Here is a 25,424-nt window from a genome sequence, read left to right as displayed (position 1 = left end):
TCAGGCTCCTGCCATCTGAATGTATGAACACCTTTGCTGGAATGTTTTGAAGATTAATCCTGTGCTCCTGCTTCCTGGTCAGCTGCAGTCCTCTGGTCATAGAATCATAGAATCCTACTGTGCAGAAGGAGGCCATTCAGCCCATCGAGTCTGCACTGACCACAATCCCACCCAGCTGCTATCCTATCCCTGCAATATCACATATTTACCCCACTAATCTCTCTCACATTGAGGGGGAATTTAGCATGGCCAACCCACCTAACCTGCACGTCTTTGGACTGTGGGAGGAAAGCGGAGCACCCGGAGGAAACCCACGTAGACATGGAGAGAATGTGTAAACTACACAAAGACAGTGACCCGAGGCCAGAATTGAACCTGGGTCCCTGGCTCTGTGAGGCAGAAGTGCTAACCACTGTGCCACCGGGCTGCCCAGTCCTGGGAATGTGTGGCAGCATATTCTTGTTTCTTCTGCTGATCGTGATGAGCAGAAAGGCCAACTCCACAGGCTCCATGATTCTCCTGAATCAGGCACTGAAAGAGTGAAGGACTCCTACCAGAGCTCTGACACTCATCCCTCCATGTGTCTTCCACTCAGATAACTCTCATTTATTGATCGAATACTTGCTCTCCCTCCCAACATCAGCTCAGACACAACAGCCATATCCCCACATTATTTCCCCTGTAAACCACCAGGGTGAATACCTTTTGTTAGCGGGAGAGAATCTCAAAGAAATCACTCAATGCTCAGGGTTGGTCCTTGCATTAAACGGTTTATTTCGCTGGCAGGGAGATGGTGTCTGGTAAAGCCCAGTACCTCTCTCCGACGAACAAAGGAAAAACATCCATTCTTAAACATTTTTCAGACATCTGCACTGCCCATCACGGCTGGACCTTATCCAATAATATCGATTAGATTACATACATTAGTCACATAACCAATGAAATAGGCAGTACGTAAGGTGGGCTTGAGCATGATCAGCTCATGATCTCATGAACACAATTCATGGTACCTTATTAATGTTACTTTCTTTTCTCTCATCTGGAGCCTTGAGTTTACAATCCTGTGGGCCTGAGAGACTGCTCCAGCCTAGCTACCCATGAACTAATTTACTCCTTTGAATAGCAAGCCTATGATTAAACTTGTTTTCATGTATCCAAAAACAGATAACATTGTATCCAAAAGAATTCGGCCTGTCTACCACTGTGTTTCCCATCATGCTGCATTCAGAACGAAGTTGGCCAAGGCGCACAATACATATCTTACAATACTCCTTGTCCAGTCTATTCCATCCAAAACCTTGGGCCATATGCTGGCACCAGCTGTCAGTATCTCTGTGAACACTCCTATCTGTGGTAGCTGTCCCTGCTGTTGTACGTAAGCTTATGATTATCCCAGCTAATTGTGTTCAGGAATGTGGCTAACCCAGCTGGTATCCATTTTGTGTCTTTTAGTATTATGAACTTCTGTTAACATGGTGGAGCTGATATGCATGCCCTTTGTGATCGTATAGTAATAAATTCATACACATTTACAAAGAACAAAGAACAAAGAACAATACAGCACAGGAACAGGCCCTTCGGCCCTCCAAGCCCGCGCCACTCCCCGGTCCAGGATTGAATCCTGAATCCAGGATCCCCGCCCAATTTTCCAGCCTATCTACATACTAATATCCTATCCCCGAGCTGTCCCTCACAGCTATGATGCTTTGTTCATCACAACCTATTAACTCACCCCTACCCCCCCATTCCAGACCATGTGATCTCCAGGGAGAGGCGAAAACCCAGAGTGAAAACCCCAGGGCCAACATGGGGAAAAAAAAATCTGGGAAATTCCTCTCCGACCCCCTGAGGCGATCGAAACGAGTCCAGGAGATCACACTGGCCCTGATCGGAAAATGCTTCCCAACCCTATTCATTTCCACTTCCACGAACACCATATGAATTCCCTGCCCCCGAGACAGGTTCCCAACTATCCGCAGTCTCGCTCTGTACTGGCACCAGCAAGATGATCATAGAATGGAGCCTTGAAACGAGAAACAAAGAACAATTAGCCCGCGCCGCTCCCTGGTCCAAACTAGACCACTCTTTTGTATCCCTCCATTCCCACTCCGTTCATATAGCTGTCTAGATAAGTCTTAAACGTTCCCAGTGTGTCCGCCTCCACCACCTTGCCCGGCAACACATTCCAGGCCCCCACGACCCTCTGTGTAAAATATGTCCTTCTGATATCTGTGTTAAACCTCCCCCCCTTCACCTTGAACCTATGACCCCTCGTGAACGTCACCACCAACCCGGGGAAAAGCTTCCCACCGTTCACCCTATCTATGCCTTTCATAATTTTATACACCTATTTATTATATACACCTATTTATTATATAACATCTATCCCTACCAATTTAAATTGTTATACAGATACCAAAGAATATAAATTGTTATACAGGCATCTAAGCCAACGATATAATTCCCTCTAAACCTATTCTTTAAATCTCCCTTCAACAGCTTTGAACCTCCATTTTATCATGGCATCAAACCCACCGCCCCCCCCACCTCATGTAACGCAAGAGTGACCCTGGCCTCAAGTTGTACTTGCGTGTCTCCAGCATTCTCCCTGGTGCCTCTTGAGTATTGGACAGGCTGAGAAGGAATGGCTGCCTGAGCGCTCACCTCCGATATCCCGCTTGGAGATGAAAGCACCAGGATCACATGTATGTAGAGCTGCTGTAAATAGCGCTGGCGTGACGTCATGCTGGGGCCAGCTGAGTATTCGGCGCAGGCTCAATATGTGGAGTGAGTGTTTGATAATGAGATGTTAATATATTAAAATGAGGTTCCTGACGTTCCACAGTGTGTTCCAGATCACTCTGGCCATGTGGCGGGCCTGATTTAAATGGCAAAATGCCATCTTATCAGTGAGGAAAAACATTTTCAAAATCTCTGGATTTTCTGCGCACGTCGCCATTCTCACTCACGGAGAGTCCGGGTTCAAGATTCCACCCTCTGAAAAAATAATGACAAAATTTCACCCTTTGGCTTTCTCATAAGGGTTTCCAACCTTCACCTTTGATGATCCTGCCTTGAAATTCTCTCCAAATGTCTCTTCCACTCCGACAGCTTAAAAACGGCCCACCTCACACCGGGTTTCAAGATTCCGTCCCGCTGGATTCCTGAGTGAGTTAACACGAGCTCACAAGCAGACTTTCAGACCTATGGCTGTGTCAAGCAGGACACTGCTGCGCCCAACGGATACCTTTGCCCCAAAGGCCCACAACACGGAGCCAGTCTGCTATCTGCTAATCTTTAATTCGGAGCCTGTTCCTGTCTCCGTGTGTGTCCGTGACATTTGTAGGCTGGCTCCCAAAACTGACTATGAACACTGACACTTCAAATGTTCTGAGAGATCTATCAAAATACTCCCAGAGGGTCCCACCCTTGTTACTAGACAGGAACCAATGTAACAGCATTGGCACATCCTGTATTTGAAATGTTACAATGTCCATAGAGTGCAAATTTAACACCCGGAGACACATAGATCAATGAATTCATAACATCTTAGACTTATCAAACTGTGGCTTGATGTCAGGGCGAGTGAAGACACTCACAGTGATGTAGAAAACACAGAGGTAAAAACTTACCAATGAAAGGAACTGAAAATACAGAAATTGCAGTATCCAGAATAAGAAAGGCAAGAACATAGCAATCTCATCTCAAGTTGCTGACAGGTCTCTTGCTGCTACCTCTGAAGGTGATGCTTAATCATGGTGGAGGATAAGAATGGAGCAGCAGCTGGCAAGAAGGGCAGCAAGAAGATCATCAAGAAGCCGGCGACCAAGAGCTGCAAGAAATGGAAGAAAAGCAGGAAGGAGAGTTACTCCATCTACAACGTGACCACGCCGGTTCACCCTGACTCCGGCATCTCCTCCAGGGCCATGATCATCATGAGCTCATTCATCAGCGTCATCTTTGAGCATATCGCGGGTGAGGCTTCCCGCCTGGCCCATTACAACGAGCGGCAGTCCATCGATTCCCGGGTATTCCAGACTAGAGTGTGCCCACTGCTGCCCAGGGAACTGGCCAAGTACGCCGTGTCGGAGGGGACAAAGGTGGCGACCAAGTACACCAGCTCCAAATGAAACTGCACCGAATCTGCTTAAGTAAAAAAGAACGACCAGCTTCTCATTCAATTCTGCCAAAGTCCCTGCCCAGGTATTACCATGCACCAGATTACAGCAACAAGAACAACTGTGTCTGTGTAGCACCTTTAATGTGATTTCCAGGAGTTCGATAAAGCAAACCTTGACACCCAAGTCACATAAGGTAATATTAGGTTAGATGACCAATAGTTTGGTCAAACAGACAGGTTTTAAGCAGCATTTTAAAGGAGGATGGAGAGGTGGAGAGGCAGACAGGGTGGAAACCATAGCGCTCAGGGCCTTGCCAGTGAAGGCATGGTCACCAATGTGGAGCAATTAAATATAAATTGACACATTTGAGGGGAGAAAATAAAGTTAAGGGGCTGAATTTTCAATGGGCTGCAGAATGAGGACCCAGTGAGGGCTGGAATTCAATACTGGGGACACAATGGGCCCGATTTTACCAACAATTTGCGCCCGTTTCTGGGCGCGAAATTGTGGTAAAGTCGGGTGTGAGGCCTTTATCGCGATCTGCAGCCGCGTCTGCGCAGATCGCCACTTTACCGAGACCCGCGAATGGCGGGGATCTGTTCCGTGCCCAAATTGGGCGCAACGACGATTTAAATGCATTTGCATGCATTTAAATTGAATTAATGAACTGCCCGCCCAACTCTAACAGCATTTCCCCCTTTACCACCGCGTTTACCAATCCGGAACCGCGCTTTTAGGGACCTGCTGAATAAAAGTCTGAGTCGGGTGCTCCAGCCTCTGAAGAGCGCGTTCAGTGTTTCCAATGGCTCTCTGACTCAGATCAGTGGTGGGGGTGGGGGTGGAGGCGGGTCAGATCATTCTCTGGTTGGAGGGGGGAGGAGGGGATTGAGGTCAGATCGTTGTCTGGTTGCGGGGGGGCGGTGGAGAAGGCGGGTCAGATGTATCGCTGGCGGGGGGGAGGGCCGATCGTTGTCTGGTGGTGGGGGGGAAGGAGGCGGGTCAGATGTTCTTCTGGAGGGGAGGGGGAGTGAGGCCAGACCATTCTCTGGGGGGGGGGGGAGAATGAGGCAAGTTCGTTGTCGGGGGCGGGGAGGGAGTGAGGCCAGGTCGTTGTCTTGGGGGGGGGGGGGGGGGGGGAGGAGGGAGGCAGGTAAGATGTATCTTGGGGGGGTTGGGCAGATGGATCTCTGGTGGGGGGGCAGATGGATCTCTGGTGGGGGGGTGGGGGGTCTGTTGCCACTCTGCGGGCGTTCGGTGGGAGGGAAGGGGGGCAGGGGTGGCGATCGGTCTGGGTAGTGTGGGGGTGGATAAGGGGGGCAGTGATGTGTGCGTCCCTCTTATCCCCCCCACTACCCACACACATCACTGCCCCTTTATCCACCCCCCCCACTACCCACACACATCACTGCCCCCCTTATCCACCCCCCCACTAGCCAGACCGATCGCCACCCCTGTCCCCTCCCCCCCACGATCACCCGCAGCGTGGCAGCGGATCCCCTGCCCCCCCCCCCGCCAGAGGTCCATCTGCCCCCCCCACCAGAGATCCATCTGCCCCCCCGAGATACATCTTACCCGCCTCCCGCCTCCCTCCTCCCCCCCCGCCCCCCCCCCCCCCCCCGAGATACACCCTCGCTCCCGCTTTTCACTCCCGCTTTTTGCTCCCGGGCCGCTTTCTCCGCTTCCTGCAGCTCAGGAGCGATCTGACACGGGCACGCTTTTTCCAATTTTTTTCTAACTGCGCATGCGCAGTTCAGAGCTCCGATCGTTCCGGCTGCACTAAGCCCCGCCCACAGCGCGAATGGGACTGGAGATGGCTGGGAGTGTATGGGGGCGCCTGAAAGCAGATTTCTAAGTCGGATCTGTACTACGCCCAGATGAAAATGGTAAAATCGGGCCCAATGTCTCAGAACCCTGAAGTCTTTGGGACAGTTTTGAATTTTCATTGGGGCATTGGGAGGGGAGTGGGAAACCTGCTCGCCTCCAGTTAATATCTACTTGTGCTCATTAAAAAGTCTGTTACGGGAGCTGTCTGTGTAACACTGCAATTTTCAATGTTTTTTCAATTACGTTCTTGTGCTGGTTCTTGCAGAGCTGTCAATTTCCTTGCGGGGATCCAATATTTAGTGACATTTAGTATGGGGCCAACTAGCGCTGGCAGAGTGTTGCCCCTAACCTGCTCTCTGACCATTTTATGCCCTGTTCAACCTTTGGGCCTTCAGAGGAGCTGCTTGCTCTAATCAACAAGGCAGCGTTTGTTTTTGTTTCATGTTTCCAGCATCTGCAACATTTTTCTTTTTTGGGGAGATTAAAATCAGGAACGTTCAAGAGGCCAAAATTAAAGGAGTGGAGAGAACTGAAGGGATTGTGAAGGACTGGAGTAGAGTACAGAGATAAAGAGGGGCAAGGCAATGCAGGTATTTGCAAACAAGAATGAGAATTTTAAAATCGAGACCTTGCTTGACAGGTAATCAATGCAAGTCAGTGAGCATGGGGTGATGATGGAAACAGAACTTGCTGCAACTTTAAGCAAAGTTTTGGAAGATCCCTTGTTTACGAAGTCGAGATATTTGTTGTCTATATATTTGTCTATAGACACCCTGTTTGTGAACCCAACTCTCCAGTCACCTGATGAAGGAGCAGCACTCCGAAAGCTCGTGCTACCAAATAAACCTGCTGGACTTTAACCTGGTGTTGTGAGACTTCTTACTGTGCCTACCCCAGTCCAACACCGGCATCTCCACATCATGTGTAGGAAATGTACAGTGTGGAAGATCTACCAGGCGTGTGTTGGAATAGTCAAGTCTAGAAGTAATGAAGGTAGCTAATGAGCTAGAGAATGAAATTTGAGGTGGGTTTAAAGACAATGAATTTGGTCCTCCCAATATTTGATATTTAATTACACATTCTATGCTTAATTTTACCCAGTTCTCGAAGGACAGAGTGGGAGGTAGTTTAAAGTTTAACTTTTAGGGTCACAAGTAGGCTTACACTAACACTGCAATGAAGTTATTGTGAAAATCCCCGAGTTGCCACACTCCGGCACCTTTCGGGTATACTGAGGGAGAATTTAGCATGGCCAATGCACCTAACCAGTATGTCTTTCAGACCATGGGAGGAAACTGTGGAGCACCCAGAGGAAACCCACACAGACACGGGGAGAATGTGCAGACTCCGCACAGACAGTGACCCAAGCCGAGAATCGAACATAGGTCCCTGGCACTGTGAGGTAGCAGTGCTAACCACTGTGCCACTGTGCCACCCACGTAGTGAGGGAATGCGGAATGGCATCCCTGCCCCCTTGCTGTCACCATGGTATTTTACCAAAAGTGAGGAAGATGGAGGACAGCGCTCCTGCCCAGAGACTAATTGAGATACTTAAGTAGCCAATCAAGGCCTCTTCTGCTGTTGGCATTTTCCCTGTAGCAGGGAAAATGGCCTGCGCCATGAGAGCAGGCCACCTGGTGAACTCTGGTGATCTCACTGTGAGTGTTTGGGTTGGAGTGGGTGGGGGGGCTTCCTAACCAAGTATTTTGTCCCCTCAAAGAGGCTACCCGATGACAAATGCTGCCCACCAACCTCCCCCCGATCCCTACTGAACCAGGAGCTCTCTTCCCATCCCCTACAGATATCAGACTGCCCAATCATCGGCAGCATTATCACACACCACACTAACACGGATCACCAGCATCAGGGCATCAGGATCCTCCCACTAAGTTCCCAGGCAGAACTCCAACATGCCCCTCCATCACCACCCACTCCGCGGCCCACCCCTGCATGGCCTATAAATTAGATATAGCTCTTAGGGCTAAAGGGACCAAGGAATACGGGAGGAAGGGGGGATCAGAATATTGAATTTGATGATCAACCATGATCAAAGTAAATGGTGGAGCAGGCTCGAAGGGCCGAATGGCCTACTCCTGCTTCTAGTTTCTATGTTTCGACATCTCCACTACCGTAGAGCAGCAGTGATTCTCACTAGTGCGACATCTCACCGGCGAGGGGGGGGGTAACCATCGAGGAAGGCAGAACCCGGTCAGTATATTTAAATCTATGTAATTTCTATGTAAATAGACTTCATGCCCTGTCTGGATGTGAAACTGTACTCACCTGTAAAAAGGAGCCAGAATGATAGCAATTCGATTTGCATCAGGCGTGAATTGGATTTTTGGCCTCATATGCCATCTCTGCGGCTTACCACGCTGATCAACGGATGCGGCGAGCTGGTAGGATCGTGCCTATTAGCTTTGTCTAATGCTAATAGCACAAAGTGATTTTCTTTTGTTATGATAGCCAATCACAAAAATTGCTGCACCACAATAAAGCACGGTGGCACAGTGGTTAGCACTGCTGCCTCACAGCGCCAGGGACCCGGGTTCAATTCCCGGCTTGGGTCACTGTCTGTGTAGAGTTTGCACATTCTCCCCGTGTCTGTGTGGGTTTCCTCCGGGTGCTCCAGTTTCCTCCCACAGTCCAAAGATGTGCCGGTTAGGTGGATTGGCCATGCTAAATTGACTGTAGTGTCAGGGGGATTAGCAGGGTAAAATGTATGGTTATGGGAATAGGGTCTGGGTGGGTTTGTGGTTGGTGTTGACTCGATGGGCCAAATGGCCTCCTTCTGCACTGTAGGTATTGTATGACAACGTCCACCCCCACACCTCCTCCCCTACCACTTTTTCCTTCAGGATCGTATGGTATACATTTTCTGGCCTGTGGAATTTGTGAAGTTCTCTATCTTATCGAATAATGGAGCAGTGTACAATTAAAGGTAATTGGAGGAATGTTCCCTTCTGCAAATATGCATCAATCCACAAGGACAGCGTAAGATATCAACTGTTTTACTCCGGCATTATCTCACGGGGAGATGAGTTCATCAGTCATTCTAATTGCTTCACTTCCCATAGTCAGTTTCAGATGGTGCCTTTTGCAGGTTGCCTTTCTGTAATTTTAGCTGAAGGTCTTGTCATCGAAAATTTCACACTGTGCTGCAACTGTCAATATTGACTTTGTCTTCAAATCCATCAGAGTCTGAAGATGCCAAGGTGGTGGACTGTCTGGCGCTGCTGAGCTAAAATCGATCGATGCTAACAATTCTGTACTCGCTGGCTGAGCAGTCCGATCATATGCATATTCACTATTGAATGAGACAGGTGGCTGGAAACACTATCTGCATCACTATGTGTGCGTCAGGCCACATGAAGGAACTGTCAACAGGCCCGTCTGAGTAGAAAAATGCAGGCGCTGCCAAAAAGCAGCTCAGAGAATTGAGGATTGCTTTGGAGCCAGAAGGAATGTTTCTGCTCCTCAAAGTCTGAGAAAAATTATTCCTAATGAAATTCTGGGTCTTTTGATCCTGAAGCAATACTTTAGAATGAAACAAAATTAGCATCCGAGTGAAGGAAGGGTCAGGGAGTGTTGAATGGCTGTTGAAAACGGCTACAGATTGTTATGCAGAAGATGAGCTGGAAGTAAGAAGGGGAAAAGAGGGAACGGAATGAAGACACCCTGGGTGATGTCGCTTCCTGTATTGTCACTCACTCTGGTCATGACTGACAACCTTGCCTGCGATGCCCAGCACATAAGCATATACAGCCAGACCGAGCTCCTCAACTTAAGTATTCTACCTCACATTGTGTGCCACCTTCTCCTTCAAGAAAGAAGGCAGTGTGCCAGTGACAGCACACTGTCATGAGAATGTGTCAGTCATCGTTGAATCGCTCAGGTATTCCATGTAAGACGTTAAATGTGGGAAGGGTAGAGTTGTAATAGTGGTGAGCGTGGGAGGTGACAACTGTTACTAGGAGAAGAAAATGGCTTGAAGCATGGTGTAGTGATTGTAGCAGTGCAGCGGGAGGCAGGGAGGGGAGTGTGGTGTGTCATCAGCCTGCAAGTGACATTCATGTGAGGAGAAAATAACTGAACTGAGAGCTAAGAGTCTTATCTTGACAACCCTCGCGAGGTCGATGAATTTTTATTTTGGCATTGACTCTAAGTTCTTGGAGCAAGTTTCCTCTATTGACCTCCTTAATCACCTGACCTCACTGCCTTCTGATTTTTGCCCACTGAGTAGGACCTGAGCCTCTTTCCTCCCATTACTTTCTGACTGATGCCTCTGGTGCTGCTTTTGAGAATCTGTTCCTCTGGCAATCATTTTTCACTCAAGCTTCATAGCTGTCTGAAGCCACGGTCTGCCTCCATTTCAAGAGACAAGGTTCAGCTGTTTTCACTTAGCCAGAGCCAGTGACCCTTCCAAACGGGTGGAATGTGTTCAGTGCTCTCAAAATACATCGATCAAAAAAATAGATACAAAGATGTGAAAGTTAACTTTAATTTCTTTGTGACTATTGACTTTTTAAAGAATGATGTGGAGATGCTGGCATTGGACTGGGGTTGACATAGTAAGAAGTCTCACAACACCAGGTTAAAGTCCAACAGGTTATTTGGAATCCCAAGCTTTCTGAGCGCTGCTCGTCCCTGATGAAGGGGCAGTTCTCCGAAAGCTCGTGATTCCAAATACACCTGTTGGACTTTAACCTGGTATTGTGAGTTTTTAAAGAATGGCATTGACATCCTTTAAATCCGGTTGTCGACAAAATGTGTCTCTATTAGACACCAACAGACTTAGGGAATGGGAATCTCGAATAGTTAAAAGCTGTGGTAGTGATTCTGATTTACCAGAGTATTAATCAAACACAAAACTGCCATCACTTCCAAAGCAAGTCATATCGACATTGACACGCAGAAGGAAAATGGTCCCAGCTTTCATCTGCTAATGAAATGCTCAGGTATGACACAAACTGTCAATGACAGACTCTGCGCTGGAAGTTGCACCAACAATTCACAGGAATATCAGGGCCATCAGAACATCCCCTGTCATAAGCGTCTAGGTGCTCCATTTTATCACCTTCTGCTGTCAGACCTGGTCCTACACCTTTTCAACTTTAGAATACCTTAGCGTTGTCTTGGTGCTGGCTGAGACTGACTTCAGACGTTCGTCATTCTGCTTTGCAGTATGGAACTTGCTGACGATAATAGGTGGAACATTATTCATTTCATCAATATGCAATTCTTTCCCATCACCCATTCCAAAGGAACACGCAGCTCATTTAAAAAATTGGAGCTTTTTTTTAATATTGCGCTGCTTCACAATCCCAAAAGAATCCGTGAAATGAAACCCCAAGCGAAATTATTCTCAGCTGTTAGAGACTACTCCTACAGTATGACTGATTACTGCTCCTTTGAAAAAGAAACATTCGTACTGGCACCACTGAGACTGATTACATTACCAGCACCTTGAAGACCGGTGCTCTTCAAGCAGAATAAATCAAAAAAAATGTTCACCTTTTATCCTTAACAAGCAGTAATGGCAACAGATCTTTACAGCTGTCACCCTGAACTGCATTTTTCCTTTAATTGCGCCGTCGTTTTTTTTTGTAGTGTTAACACAAAAGCAGAGCACAACTAAACCTCCCCTCAATATAGAGCAGCAGGACGGAAAAAAACAAGACCCATTCCCAAGCAGAAGCCTTGTGGCAGTTTTTTATCTTTGTTGTCTGAATGCAAAGCATCACCAGGACGGAACACTGAGAGGAAGGCTGGGCTAGGAGGATTGCAAGCCCTTCGTCAAGTCTACCTCATTTTAGAATCATAGAAACCCTACAGTGCAGAAGGAGGCCATTCGGCTCATTGAGCCTGCACCAACAACAATCTCACCCAGGCCCTTTCCCTGTAACCCCACATATTTACTCTGCTAGTCCCCCTGACACTAAGGGACAATTTAACACGGCCAATCAACCTAATTGGATTGTGGGAGGAAACCAGAGCACCCGGAGGAAACCCACGCAGACACGGGGAGAAGGTGCAGACTCCTCACAGACGGTGACCCAAGCCGGGAATTGAACCTGGGTCACTGGCGCTGTGAGGCAGCATTGCTAACCACGCCACCGTGCTGCCCTTTTTGTTTCAATCAATGAAATGAAGGAAAATACCACAACTTCAATCCAAGAAATATCAGGCAACGTCTGCTTTGAAGATATAACACGTTTCCCAATTTCCCTCTCTCCAGCTATCTGATGCTTTCTGCCCTGATGGTAAAAATGAAAATCTGCCCCTTTTTGCTGCCCATCTTTCGGACCCAGCAATACAACTTAGACCAGAGGTATATTTTTCCATCCTGTTGTTTAACAAAGCATTCTGATTCATCTCTAGAGACTTTGGGCCTCCAAGAAATACTTAAAGTGTTACTTCACTGGCTCAATGTACATAAGGGCAGCACAATGGCACACTGGTTAGCACTGCTGTCTCGCAGCGCCAGGGACCCGGGTTCAATTCCGGCTTTGGGTGACTGTGTGAAATTTGCAAGTTCTCCCTGTGTCTGCATGGTGTTCCGTTGGGTGCTCCAGTTTCCTCCCACAGTCCGAAAGACATGCAGGTTAGGTGGATTGACCATGCTAAATTGCCCCTTAGTGTCCAAAGATGTGGGGTTAGGGGGATTAGCAGGTTAAATACATGGGATTACCAGAGTAGGGCTTGGATAAAATGCTTTATCAGAGATTTGGTGCAGGCTTGATGGGCCGAATGGCCTCCTTCTGCACTGTAGGGATTCTATGACATTTCTCTCATGAATTAATTCCACATCCTTTCAGGGCTACATTACTTCCTGCCTATAATACCTAGGCCTGGGTTTTCAGGATGATGAGCACTCCAGGAATGTCCTGGGGTGAGGTGGGGGGTGGGGGGGGGAATTCGGGAGGTGGGGGAATATTGGTATCGGGGGTAGGCTGGGGGAGGGGAGGAGAGGGAAGGCTGGTGCTCCCAGGTCCCTGAGGAGAGAGTGTCCCCAGTTTGAAGGTGCCTCCTGATTGAGGCACCCCAACCCCCTCCCCCCCAACTTCCCACCGAGGTCGAAGGTGAGATTCTTTTCAGTCATCAATATCCTCCTACCTAAAACTTGAGGCTGAGTGGGAAAAGGCCCTTCATGGCTATTAAGTGATCTCTTAAGGGCCTTAATTGAGGCATGGGCGGGCTTCTTGTCTGAAGCCCTGTCTGCCCCATCTTAAAATTGCTTCTGGTTCTTTTAAAACAGGAACTTAGCTTCCAGCATTGTCAGAACCCGATAGGCCACTGCTGGGATTACAAGCAGCCCCAAGGAGGAAGACAACATGGATACTGGGCTACGGTAAGTATGGGTCTTTTGGGTGGGGCGGGATCAAGTGTCCTGGGAAGGATTTGGGCAGTGAATTTTGGATGCCGGGGTCGGTAGTCACAAACTGGGGGTAACTTCCTGGGAGGGTGTCCTTGAATGGCACACAGCACCCCCCAAAGAGTTATTCCCAGCTTCCTTCCTGTCTTTTCACATGAAATGGTGAAATAGTGGGCTAGCCTCTTTCATTTTGCCTTCTCCTGTCGGGGCGGAAAATGGCCCTTAACTGGCCATTTCTTGGCCAGTTTAGGGTTTCTATAGGCCTAAGGCTGAGTGGGCTGGTTAGAGGTGGAAAGGAAGGGAGTGGGCCAGCCACCCACTCTATTTTACATGCCCCCACACCCCCAACTACAAATACAATATCTGAGGAGATGCAAAAATTCCCCCATGTGAATATGGACTTATAAAAGTTGTTTGACAGAAGGATTCATAGGAGGCTTGTTGATAGGGATCATGAAATTAAAGGGAGTGTTACAACATGGAATGAAATTTCCTGTACCTTTTCGTTCACCTGCTGGAAGGTGGGAAGATTGGCAAACGGGCATCACCTGGGGATGGCGGGAGAATGCCTGATGTCTTCCTGCCGCAATGGCATTTGCCAGTGGTGGAAATGTTGGCAAATTGACAGCCCACCGTTAAGCCAGTTGAGCCACTTAACTGCCAATTAAGATCAATTCCAGCCTCCGAAGGGTGGGTCTGGTGTGCACACTGAGGTGTGGGAACACCAGCGGGTAAAACCTGATGAAATTCCAGCAGGCTCCAGGAGAGGGTGGGCCTTCCAATAAGAGCACTGCAAGACCCTCGGACGGTCTCTCTGGTGGAAATGGCAACTCTTGTAGCAGAATTACGCCAATGCTCAGTGGAGATCCCCCCGCTCAGACCCCCTTCCCTGATAAAAGCAAATTACTGCAGATGCTGGAATCTGAAACCAAAAGAGAAAATGCTGGAAAATCTCAGCAGGTCTGGTAGCATCTGAAAGGAGAGAAAAGAGCTGATGTTTCAAGTCCGGATGACCCTTTGTCAAAGCTAAAAGGCATAGAAAGTGGGAGATATTTATACTGTAGGGTGAGGGAATGAAAGATGAGTCATAGCCACAAAAACAAGGGGAGAGGCTGCTAATGGCAGTCCATAGAGAGAATAAAGAGTGTGAATGGCCAAACGGCAGAGAAGCTAAAATGAGAGGGTAAACTGTGACAGATAAACATGTTGGGGGTGGGGGGAGGGGGGGGGGCGGTGTGTGGGATGAGAGGGAGTGGAATGGATGGGACAGAGGTAAAATTTAGAAAAGGGGGAGAAAAGGGAAGGGGGATAAAGTAGGGGGAAAGACTGGGGTGGGGGGGAAGAAAAATGAAGAAAGACAATAAAGAAATAAAAGGTAGTAAACAGTAAAAAATTAAATAAAATAGAATGAAAACAAAGGGGGCCGAGGTGGGGTAGAGCAAATCATCTGATTTCCTGATTGTCAGGGCCTATTTGACTGGTCTCCCCAACTGCACTTGCCTCTCTTTGAGACAGCCTGGTCATTGAGGTGCCCTCTCCATGCAGCTGCTGCCTCAGCAATGGCCACTATGAGCAGTGGCACTGTTGAGGAAACTCAGCTGCCTGCATTCTCATTGGACCAGCAGTGTTTGGGGTGGGCCAGGTCCTCCATTGTATGGCGATCCTGGGGGTGGCCACATTATTGGTCCTGCTGCTTAATTTTCACTTTTAGCCTCCAGGGGAGAACTTCAGCAAAATTTACCCCATGGATAGAAAATTGGTTAAAGGTCAGAAAGCATAGATGCAAACTGAATGGAGGTAAATGTGGTTTTCACACAGATTGCTTCTTTCCAGTAGTCTTCTTCGAGGAGGATACTTCTCCCACAGACACCAGGAAACGCAGTATGTGCGAGCATAGGAGGCCAACGTGGATTTCCTCCGGGTGCTCCAGTTTCCTCTCACAGCCCAAAGATGTGCGGTTAGGCTGATTGGCTATGCTAAATTGCCCCTTAGTGTCAGGGGATAAGCAGGGTAAATACGTGGGGTTACAAGGATAGGGCCTGGGTGGGATTGTTGTTGGTGCAGGTTCAATGGGCCGAATGGCCCCCTGCACTGTAGGGATTCTATGATCCTATGATTCTCTCTCATTCACTCTGTCTTTATATAATGTGCGCATGTCTGTGTGTAAATAGGATCCTGGTTACCATTTTAGGTCAGAACTCATTAGAGCCTGTTCTACGCACACACAGTGCATCGAGCCAAAAAGTTGAATCATTTTTGTGGGTCTCAGAAGAGCATACAGAGGTGCCACAAAAATAATCTGGATTTACCTGATCTTGAGGCATCAATTCAGGAAGCTCACAGCTTGCCTGCTAAATTTAAATAAGGCCGGAGGCTTGGAATCAGGGAGGCCAGTTGACCACCAGAAGGAGAAGCCAACCACCTCACTGTCCCAGAGACTCACTAAACTCACATCATGGATGAGAAGCTTTAGTCATAAGGAGAGGGAAATTGGATTATTTTTCATTCAAAAACAATTAAGAGCAGATCTAAAAGCTGAGTTCTAAATTTTCAATGGTTTTGACAAATTATATTAGGAAAAACGATTTTACTGGTCAGTGAGTCAGTAATTAGAGCATAAATTTAACAACATTACTCAAAGAAAAGGATTAGGACACATTTTTTTCTAATACAGTGCATAGGCTATTTGTAATGACTCAGGAAGTCCAACTGGAAAGGAACATAGTTTATTACAGATTGCAAAGTAAAATCACTACTGTGGTGTACGCCCACTAGTCTCTGCCTGGGACCGCAGTTCAGCAGGCCCAGTCCTGGGCCTGCCTTATAAAAAGCTCCGGTAATGCGTTCCAGCTGGGAAGGCTACTGCCTGTTACCAGGGGAACTCATACTCAATAAGACCTACAGCTAGATCAATCAGTGATTCCTCATGGACCTCATGGGAGTTATCACACCTCATCCTGCCCCCAAAGTCTGAGGGTTCCCCCTCACTTCCGTGATGATGGGGGCTTCTCCAGCTTTTTGCTCGTGGCCTCATCTCCATCGCTTGTACCATCTGGTCGGGGGCGTGTGTAACAGACAGGTGAGTACCTCTTTCGCGAAAAGCCACTACAGGGGGTTCATCCTCGGTGGCAACCTCTGACTGGGTGTGCGCTGCCTCTGTCTCCATGTCCAGTATCTTCATCGTCCAGATGACTGGCACTTGAACTTTTAGAGGGCAGTGTTTCCTATCCACAGACCGGTGTGAAGGACGCTGATGGTGGCGCGTCTGTAGAAACAGTTGCTTCCTCAGCGGGTTTCCTGTGATGGAGGTGCTTCTTTAAGGTCTTCTCTGATTTTTTTTAACAGTACGTGGAGGGGTGTTAGCAGAGTCGCCAAATTTGGTATGAATATTCCATAGTAATTTATGAGACCTAAGCAAGAGACCAGCGAGAACATGCCCTCCATCCTGGAAGCCTCGGATGAACCTATATCTGGGGTCACCATTGTGGATGTCAAAGCAGCTTTCTCGAAGGTCAACCCATGGAAAGCGACTGGCCCGGATGGGGTACCCAGACAAGTGCTCAGATCCTGTGCGGATCAGCTGGCAGGGGTATTCGCAGACATCTTCAACTTCTCTTTAAAACAATCTGAGGTCCCTATCTGCTTCAAGAAGATGACCATCATCCCAGTACCAAAGAAAAGCCAAGCAGCGTGCCTTAATGACTATCTTCTGGTGGCTCTGATATCCATCATTATGAAGTGCTTGGAAAGGCTAGACATGAATCAATTCCAGCCTCCTGGACTGCCTGGATCCATTACGGTTTGCCTACCACTGCAACAGGTCCACAGCAGACTCCATCTCCCTAGCCCTGCACTCGGCCTTGGAACACCGAGATAACAAAGACACCTATGTCAGACTCCTATTTGTTGACTACAGCTCAGCCTTCAACACCATTATTCCTATGAAACTCATCTCCAAGCTCCATGGCCTGGGCCTCGGCTCCTCCCTCTGCAATTGGTTCCTGAACTTCTTAACCCACAGACCACAATCAGTAAGGATAAGCAACAACACCTCCTCCACAATCATCCTCAACACCGGTGCCCCACAAGGCTGTGTTCTCAGCCCCCTACTATACTCCTTATACACCTATGACCGTGTGGCCAAATTCCCCTCCAATTCGATTTTCAAGTTTGCTGACGACACCACCGTAGTGGGTTGGATCTCAAACAATGACGAGACAGAGTACAGGAATGAGATAGAGAATCTGGTGAACTGGTGCGGCAACAATAACCTCTCCCTCAATGTCAACAAAACGAAGGAGATTGTCATCGACTTCAGGAAGCGTAAAGGAGAACATGCCCCTGTCTACATCAACGGGGACGAAGTAGCAAGGGTCGAGGGCTTCAAGTTTTTAGGTGTCCAGATACCAACAACCTGTCCTGGTCTCCCCATGCCAACACTATAGTTAAGAAAGCCCACCAATGGCTCTACTTTCTCAGGAGACTAAGGAAATTTGGCATGTCAGCTACGACTCTCTCCAACTTTTACATTTGCACCATACAAAGCTTGGTATGCCTCCTGCTCTGCCCAAGACTGCAAGGAACTAGGAAAGGTCGTGAATGTAGCCTGATCCATCACGCAAACCAGCCTTCCATCCATTGACCCTGTCTACACTTCCCGCTGCCTCGGCAAAGCAGCCAGCATAATTAAGGACCCCACGCACCCCAGACATTGTCTCTTCCACCTTCTTCCGTCGGGAAAAACATATAAAAGTCTGAGGTCACGTACCAACCGACTCAAGAACAGCTTCTTCTGTGCTGCCATCAGACTTTTGAATGGACTTACCTTGCATTAAGTTGATCTTTCTCTATATCCTATGACTGTAACACTACTTTCTGCACTCTCATTTCCTTTTCTATGAATGGTATGCTTTGTCTGTATAGCGGCAAGAAACAATACTTTTCACTATATACTAATACATGTGACAATAATAAATCAAATCAAAAAAAAAATCAAAAGTCTTCAACTCCACTGTGTTCCAGGGTGTAATCCATCCATGCTAACTCTGTACCCGAGTTTCGTTACCTTGTTGACCTGGAACACGTATTTTTTCCTTTTTAAGTGGACACCAGCATCAGAAAACAACCATAAGAATTGTCCAACAGCAGCAGCACCAAACTTACTTACATCCCCACATTAGAGGGAGCATCAACAGGAAGTAGCAACTCACAGGTGGTAATACTTGGCACACGGCTCCCACAGGCAGAGAGAATGTGCTTACTCACCATGTCAGAGCACTGGTATCACAGGAGGCTCAGGGCTTTCTGCCAGGTGAAGCTAAACATTTGCAACCTGCCAGAAGGCGACTTGTTCCCAACCAGATCTGGTGACCCTGCTTTACTGGTGGCTGCTAAAGCCACCACCATCCACAGTGTCTTTGCCTGTGAATCTTTTCAGAGCTCTGCTGAAGACCTTTTGCAGGATCTCACAGTTAGCTACCCATAAATTTCATAAGAAAGACCACAGATGGCTTGTTCACTAGGGTCAGCAATTGTACCAACTTTTGTGCAATTATCCTGATCAGATGAGTGGATGTTTGGGTTTGTGGCTCTAGCTGGGTTCCACTCATGTAGTCGAATGCATACATGCGATTTAAGGAACCCTTAGATCACCCTGGAGTGTTCATTAACCACAAGAGCTTCCAGTCCAGCTGCTGTGCAACCTCAACAAAACCTTTATGTAGGTGACTGCAAAATTCCTGGCCAGCTGCCATTATACCTTCATTGTGTCATAATCCGTCAATGATTTCTCAACACTTTGAAACAGACTTACTGCCTGGCTGCTTAGAGGCAAGGGATAACAACTTAAAACATGTCTGATGGTACTTGTGGGGAAACCAATAAGTGAGGCGCAGCAGCTATTCACAATATATATTAATGATTTTAGGTAAGGGAACTAAATTTTTAAAACTTCATTCAGGGGACATGGGCGTCACTGACTGGCCAGCATTTATTGCTCATTCCTAGTTGCCCTTGAGATGGTGGTGGTGAGCTGCCTTCTTGAATCGCTGCAGTCCATGTTCTGTGAGTTGACTCTCAACGCCACAAGGGAGGGAATTCCAGGATTTTGACCCAGTGACTGTGAAGGAACGGCGATATATTTCCAAGTCAGGATGGTGAGTGGCTTGGATGGGAACTTGCAGGTGGTGGCGTTCCCATGTACCTGCTGCCCTTGTCCTTCTCGATGGAAGTGGCCGTGGGTTTAGAAGGTGCTGTCTAAGGATCATTGGTGAATTGCTGCAGTGCATCTTGTAGCTAGTACACACTGCTGCTACAGTGCATAATGTAATATCTCTAAATTTGTAGATGACACAAAGTTGGGTGGGAGGGTAAGCTATGAGGATGATGCAGAGATGCTTCAGTGTGATTTGGACAGGCTGTGTGAGTGGGCAAATGCATGGCAGATGCAGTATAATGTGGATAAATGTGAGATTATCCACTTTGGTAGCAAAAGTAGGAAGGCAGATTATTATCAGAACAACTATAAATTGAGGGAAGGGAATGTGCAATGAGACCTGGGTGTCCTGGTACACCTGTCACTGAAGCTAAGCACAAAGGTGCAGCAGACAGTAAAGAAGATGAATGTTTTGTTGGCCTTCATAGCAAGAGGATCTGAGTACAGGAACAGGGATGTCTTGCTGAAATTTTACAGGGCCTTGGGGGAGGTCATAGCTGGAATATTTTGTGCAGTTCTGATCTCCTTATCTAAGGAAGGATGTTCTTGCTATGGAGGGAGTTCAGAGAAGGATGCAAGAAGGATGTTCTCAATGGTGGGGGAGTCCAGAACCAGGGGTTACAATCTAAGGTAGACCACTTAGGTCTGAGATGAAGAGAATTTTTTCAGCCAGAAAGTGGTAAGCCTCTGGAATTCTCTACCACAGAAAGCAGTGGAGGCCGTAATGTGATTTCAAGAAGGGATTAGACATAGCTCTTGGGACGAAAGGATCAAAGGATATGTGAAAAAGCAGGAACAGACTATTCAGTTAAATGATCAGCCATGAATATAATGAATGGTGGAGCAGGCTCGAGGGGCCGAATGGCCTACTCCTGCTGCTATTTTCTATGTTTCTATTTTTCTATCCCATGAGCATATAAAAATAAATTGCAAAAGTTATGTAGAACATAGAACAGTACAGCACAGAACAGGCCCTTCGGCCCACGATGTTGTGCCGAGCTTTATCTGAAACCAAGATCAAGCTATCCCACTCCCTATCTCTTATGTTAACATTCTGCTCTTTATGTTGAAGTTAACGAACCGCATCTCCTGAAGTGTTTGCACTGTGCAGTGGTTAAATGCAGGTGTCGATGGGTTGAAGTTGTTTCTCAGTATGATCAATTTTTCCCAATTCCGCACATCCTCCCAAATTAAAACTCCGCCCCCCAATGTTTCGCATTTGAATCCGTTGTAATTTCTGAACTCATACATATAAACAGAGCGTCGTAATCTGAAGCTACTTTGTTTGGGAAACTAGCAAACTGCTGCTTGCAATACACAATCACATTCGAACTCCAGATATTTGTTAACCTATTGAGCTAACAAAAATGAAAAGTAGTCCACGATGATTAAATATTGATTCCAAGTAATTCAAGCGTATCATACCCAACTTCCCACCAAGGGTTTGTTTGAAATGTCAGGTGCTTACTTTGGCTGCTTCCACATTTTCTTTCTGTAGGCGTCACTTGTTAGATGTCGGCTCCTCACATCTGCAATTTGTGCTGACATACCAGACCAGAACAAGACATCTCGTACTAACCTGCTGGATAATTCAATTCCCATGGCGGCTTTGATGAATTTCTGCCAACCAAAAGTTTGTTTGGGCTCAGAGATACAGCAACTTCCTAACTTTAGAAGATGAGCCCTTCTTAAATGATTAATTTATCCTCACAGTCCCAATGACGGTGGCACTCGAAGTGGGAATTTTAACTGTGGGCAGGATTCTGGGGATTGTTAATCTCGAGGGGAACCAGGGGATATGGGGATATAGTTCCAGGGATGAGAAACTTCAGTTCTGAGGATAGATTGGAGAGGTTGGGATTCTCCTTGAAGAAAAGCTAAGAGGAGATTTGATAGAGATGTTCAAAATCATGAGGGGGCTGGACAGAATAGATAAGAGGAAACTGTTCCCACTCGTAAAAGGATCAAGACTGAGGTGACACAGATTTAAAGTGATTTGCAAAAGAAGCAAAGGTGATGTGAGAAAAAACTTTTTCACACAATGAATGGTTGGGGTCTGGAATGCACTGCCTGGAAGTGTGGTGGAGGCAGATTCAATTGAGGCATTCAAGAGGGCATGAGATGTTTATTTGAATAGAAACAACGTGCGGGGTTATGGGGGAAAAGCAGTGGAATGGCACTAAGTCATAAAGCTCATTTGCAGAGCCCGTGTAGACACGATGGGCCGAATGGTCTCCATCCACGCTATAAGAATTCTGTGATACTGAGATATTGGGATTGCATGGGAAGTTAGAGTTAAGGCTAAAGATCAGCCACGATGGCAGAGCAGGAGAGGCCATCTGTACCACCCCTAATCTTATGTTCCTAGGGTTGGAGATGCGAGATGAGTCCCAAACATAGCCAAACTTAACATCATAGAGCTGGGTAATTTTAATCCTAAGCCTCGCTGTATGTTACCTGTCAGCTACCTGACTTAAGTGGATCAGAAACCATGGCTGGGTGATGGGCAGGGTTGAAATTGAAAGGAGGCTGCTGCAGAACATCAACAAACAAAAAGGTAAGACATAAGAAGAGGTAATTTTGGGGAGGTTTTCTGAGGGGAAATGGGGATTTGGAGCAAGACAGGCTAAACCTTCCTTGTAGAGTCTAAGAAGCACATCAGTTCCCTCTGATCACACAAGTGAAATTGAAAAAAAAAATCTTAAATGGCCTGTACTAGTCCCAGATCCTCTTCCCTTGTCTTCATAACAATAGCAGCTTCCCTGTTCATTCTGTTCATTTGGAGACTGTGAACCCATGTTTTCGAATCAGAATGCCCCGTCAGGTCCCTTCAGAATCTTGTATATTTCAATGAGATCACCTCTCATTGTTTCAACTCCAGAGATCAGTGCAGAGGGAAGCACAGATCTGTGGTCAATTCAATGCGAAAGTGGCATTGCCTTTGTAAATCTGCATTCTTCATTAGAGCACTTAAGCGACAACAAGGGAAGACTGTAGATTTATTTTTGACTCTTCTGCATTATCCTTTCAGGGTATCTCATAGTCTCATCTAAAATGCCTTGTATCAGAGCTATGAGAAGTTATGTGCCAGTTTATCTGTAGGAGATCATGTAAGGACGCCATTTTTTTCATAAGAAGACTAGCAAGTTCTCTTGGAAGATGGTGAAGACAAGGGGGATGGACTTCCGCGTGTACCAGGTAGCAGGTTACTCAGAAGCTGTCAGCCTTCATATCCAGAGGGAAGTGTCTCAGGCACTTACTGGCCACCTCTGTCCAACATCCATTCTTCCTTATTCTCCTTCCATCTTCTCTTCCATAAAGATGGCATAGAGAGGTATTCCCATGAGGTTGCCATACCTTCTCCAAACCCCTTCTTAGCATGGCAGGATGGGTGGGTGGGCACCGATCAAAAATATAGTTGTGGATCGGACTCATACTACATTGGGTGAGGGTCCAGTCATCAAACACATAAAACAATAGTTGACAAAGCATCTGCGAAGCCAAACATCAGTAAACAAAGTTTCAGAAACTATTCAAAGCTCCCAAACTCTTTTACTTCCATCTCAATCATCAATCCTTTTTAGTGCAATAATGATATAATGACAGTGTTAGTGCCAAAGACAGTAAAAAGATTCAGGGCTATTATTTAAATCATTAAGTTTTTTTACTCTTTGTATGCAGGTCCATCAATTGTATGGAGATTTGAATGATGTGCTGGTAAGAGATGGCAGGAAATAGATAGGACCTCCATCGAATTTCCAACTCATGATGTTTCAGTGTGCTTTGTTTGAAATGTGAGACATACTGACAAGACTGCCATTGTAATATGGTGTTGCTGCTGCTTAGCACCATGTTGTATTGTGGGCTCATCTGCGACATCTCATTTATGAAGAGCTCAAGACTTGTATGTTTAAACACGAATCATTTATTGTTAATCTTTAACAATTTACAGATTCCAGATATTGTCATGCATGGTGCTGCCATTCTATGCAGGCTACTTCCAGAGTGTTCTGAGTCTATTACCCCATGATTCTATGCATCACAAGAACATAAGAACATAAGAATTAGGAGCAGGAATAGGCCATCTGGCCTCTCGAGCCCGCCCCACTATTCAATAAGATCATGGCTGATCTTTTTGTGGACTCAGCTCCACTTACCCGCCCACTCATCATAACCCTTAATTCCTTTACTTCAAAAATTTATCTATCCCTGCCTTAAAAATATTCAATGAGGTAGCCTCAACTGCTTCACTGGGCAGGGAATTCCACAGATTCACAACCCTTTGTGTGAAGATGTTCCTCCTCAACTCAGTCCTAAATCTGCTCCCCCTTATTTTGAGGCCATACCCCCTAGTTATAATTTCATCTGTCAGTGGAAACAACTTCCCTGCTTTCTATCTCATCTATTCCCTTCATAATCTTATATGTTTCTATAAGATCTCCCCTCATTCTTCTGAATTCCAAAGAGTATAGCCCTAGCCTACTCAGTCTCTCCTCATAAGCCAACCCTCTCAATTCCAGAATCAACCTAGTAAATCGCCCAGTAGCGGATTAACTACCACCCGGACCCCTCGGCTGAGCTTTAGTAAGGCCCCCTGACCTTGCCCCCTGCCCCACCCTTCGTTGAATAGAATTAAGTGACATTAGATAACTTATATCGTTGTACTATGTATAATGTACGACATGTATAACATCATAAAGTTATATGAATCAATTACAGCCCTTTTATTCATTTATTTTTCATTTTCTTTACATTTGTACTTTAAAAAGCTTCCGTGGTTTTTGGTTTACAAAAGTGTCGATAACAGCATGTAAATCAACAGGTCGAAGCATGTCTGATTCAATGTGCATGAGTGCCAGATGACTAAGTTTCTTATCGCTCATTGTTGAGTGCAAATAGATTTTGATCCTCTTCAGTGCCGAAAATGAACGGTCACCTGAACAGTTAGTGATTTTTTTTGCTCTTGGGGGGCCCCCCTCCCTTCCGGGCCCCTAGGCTTAAGCCTACTCAGCCTAATGGTTAATCTGCCACTGAAATCACCTTTGTACCCCCTCCAATGCCAGTATATCCTTTCTCAAGTAAAGAGGTCAAAACTGTGCACAGTACTCCAGGTGTGGCCTCACCAGTACCTTGTACAGCTGCAACATAACCTCCCTGTTTTTAAACTCTCTCTAACAATGAAGGACAAAATTCCATTTGCCTTCTTAATTACCTGCTACACCTGCAAACCAACTTTTTGTGATTCATGTACAAGGACACCCAGGTCCCTCCGCACAGCAGCATGCTGCAATATTTTACCATTTAAATAATAGTCCATTTTGCTGTTATTCCTACCAAAATGGATGACGTCACATTTACCAACATCATACTCCATCTGCCAGACCTTTGCCCACTCACTTAGACTATCTATATCCCTTTGCAGACTTTCAGCCTCCTCTGTACACTTTGTTCTGCCACTCATCTTAGTGTCATCTGCGAATTTTGACACACTACACTTGGTCCCCAACTCCAAATCATCTACGTAAATCATAAACAATTGTGGTCCCAACACTGATCCCTGAGGCACACCACTAGTCACTGATCGCCAACCAGAAAAACACCCATTTATCCCCACTCTTTGCTTTCTGTTAGTTAACCAATCCTCTATCCATGCTAATACATTACCGTAACACTGTGCACCTTTATCTTATGCAGCAGTCTTTGGTGTGGTACCTTGTCAAATGCCTTCTGGAAATCCAGATACACCACATCCACAGGTTCCCCATTGTCCACCGCGCGTATAATGTTTTCAAAGAATTCCACCAAATTAGACAAACGTGACCTGCCCTTCATGAACCCATGCTGCGTCTTACCAATGGGGCAATTTATATCTAGATGTCTCACTATTTCT

General features: G+C 46.6%; 1 protein-coding gene across 1 annotated transcript; it reads left to right on the top strand.

The window, feature by feature from the left end:
* The first annotated feature begins 3,755 nt into the window (after positions 1 to 3,755).
* LOC144507388 (histone H2B type 1-B-like) lies at positions 3,756 to 4,130 on the top strand. Its single transcript, XM_078234596.1, has one exon. The coding sequence runs from the start codon at positions 3,756 to 3,758 to the stop codon at positions 4,128 to 4,130; it is 375 nt and encodes a 124-aa protein (XP_078090722.1).
* Positions 4,131 to 25,424: the final 21,294 nt, after the last annotated feature.

This window comes from Mustelus asterias, chromosome 1, assembly GCF_964213995.1.
Source record: "Mustelus asterias chromosome 1, sMusAst1.hap1.1, whole genome shotgun sequence".
Taxonomy (NCBI): domain Eukaryota; kingdom Metazoa; phylum Chordata; class Chondrichthyes; order Carcharhiniformes; family Triakidae; genus Mustelus; species Mustelus asterias.
The sequence above is the reverse complement of the archived record's forward strand: the minus strand, read 5'-3'. Positions and strand labels throughout refer to the sequence as shown.

What these genes read in the sequence shown, in the direction of transcription:
- LOC144507388 (XM_078234596.1), top strand. Translation starts at nt 3,756, where the DNA reads ATGGTGGAGGATAAGAATGGAGCAGCAGCTGGCAAGAAGGGCAGCAAG.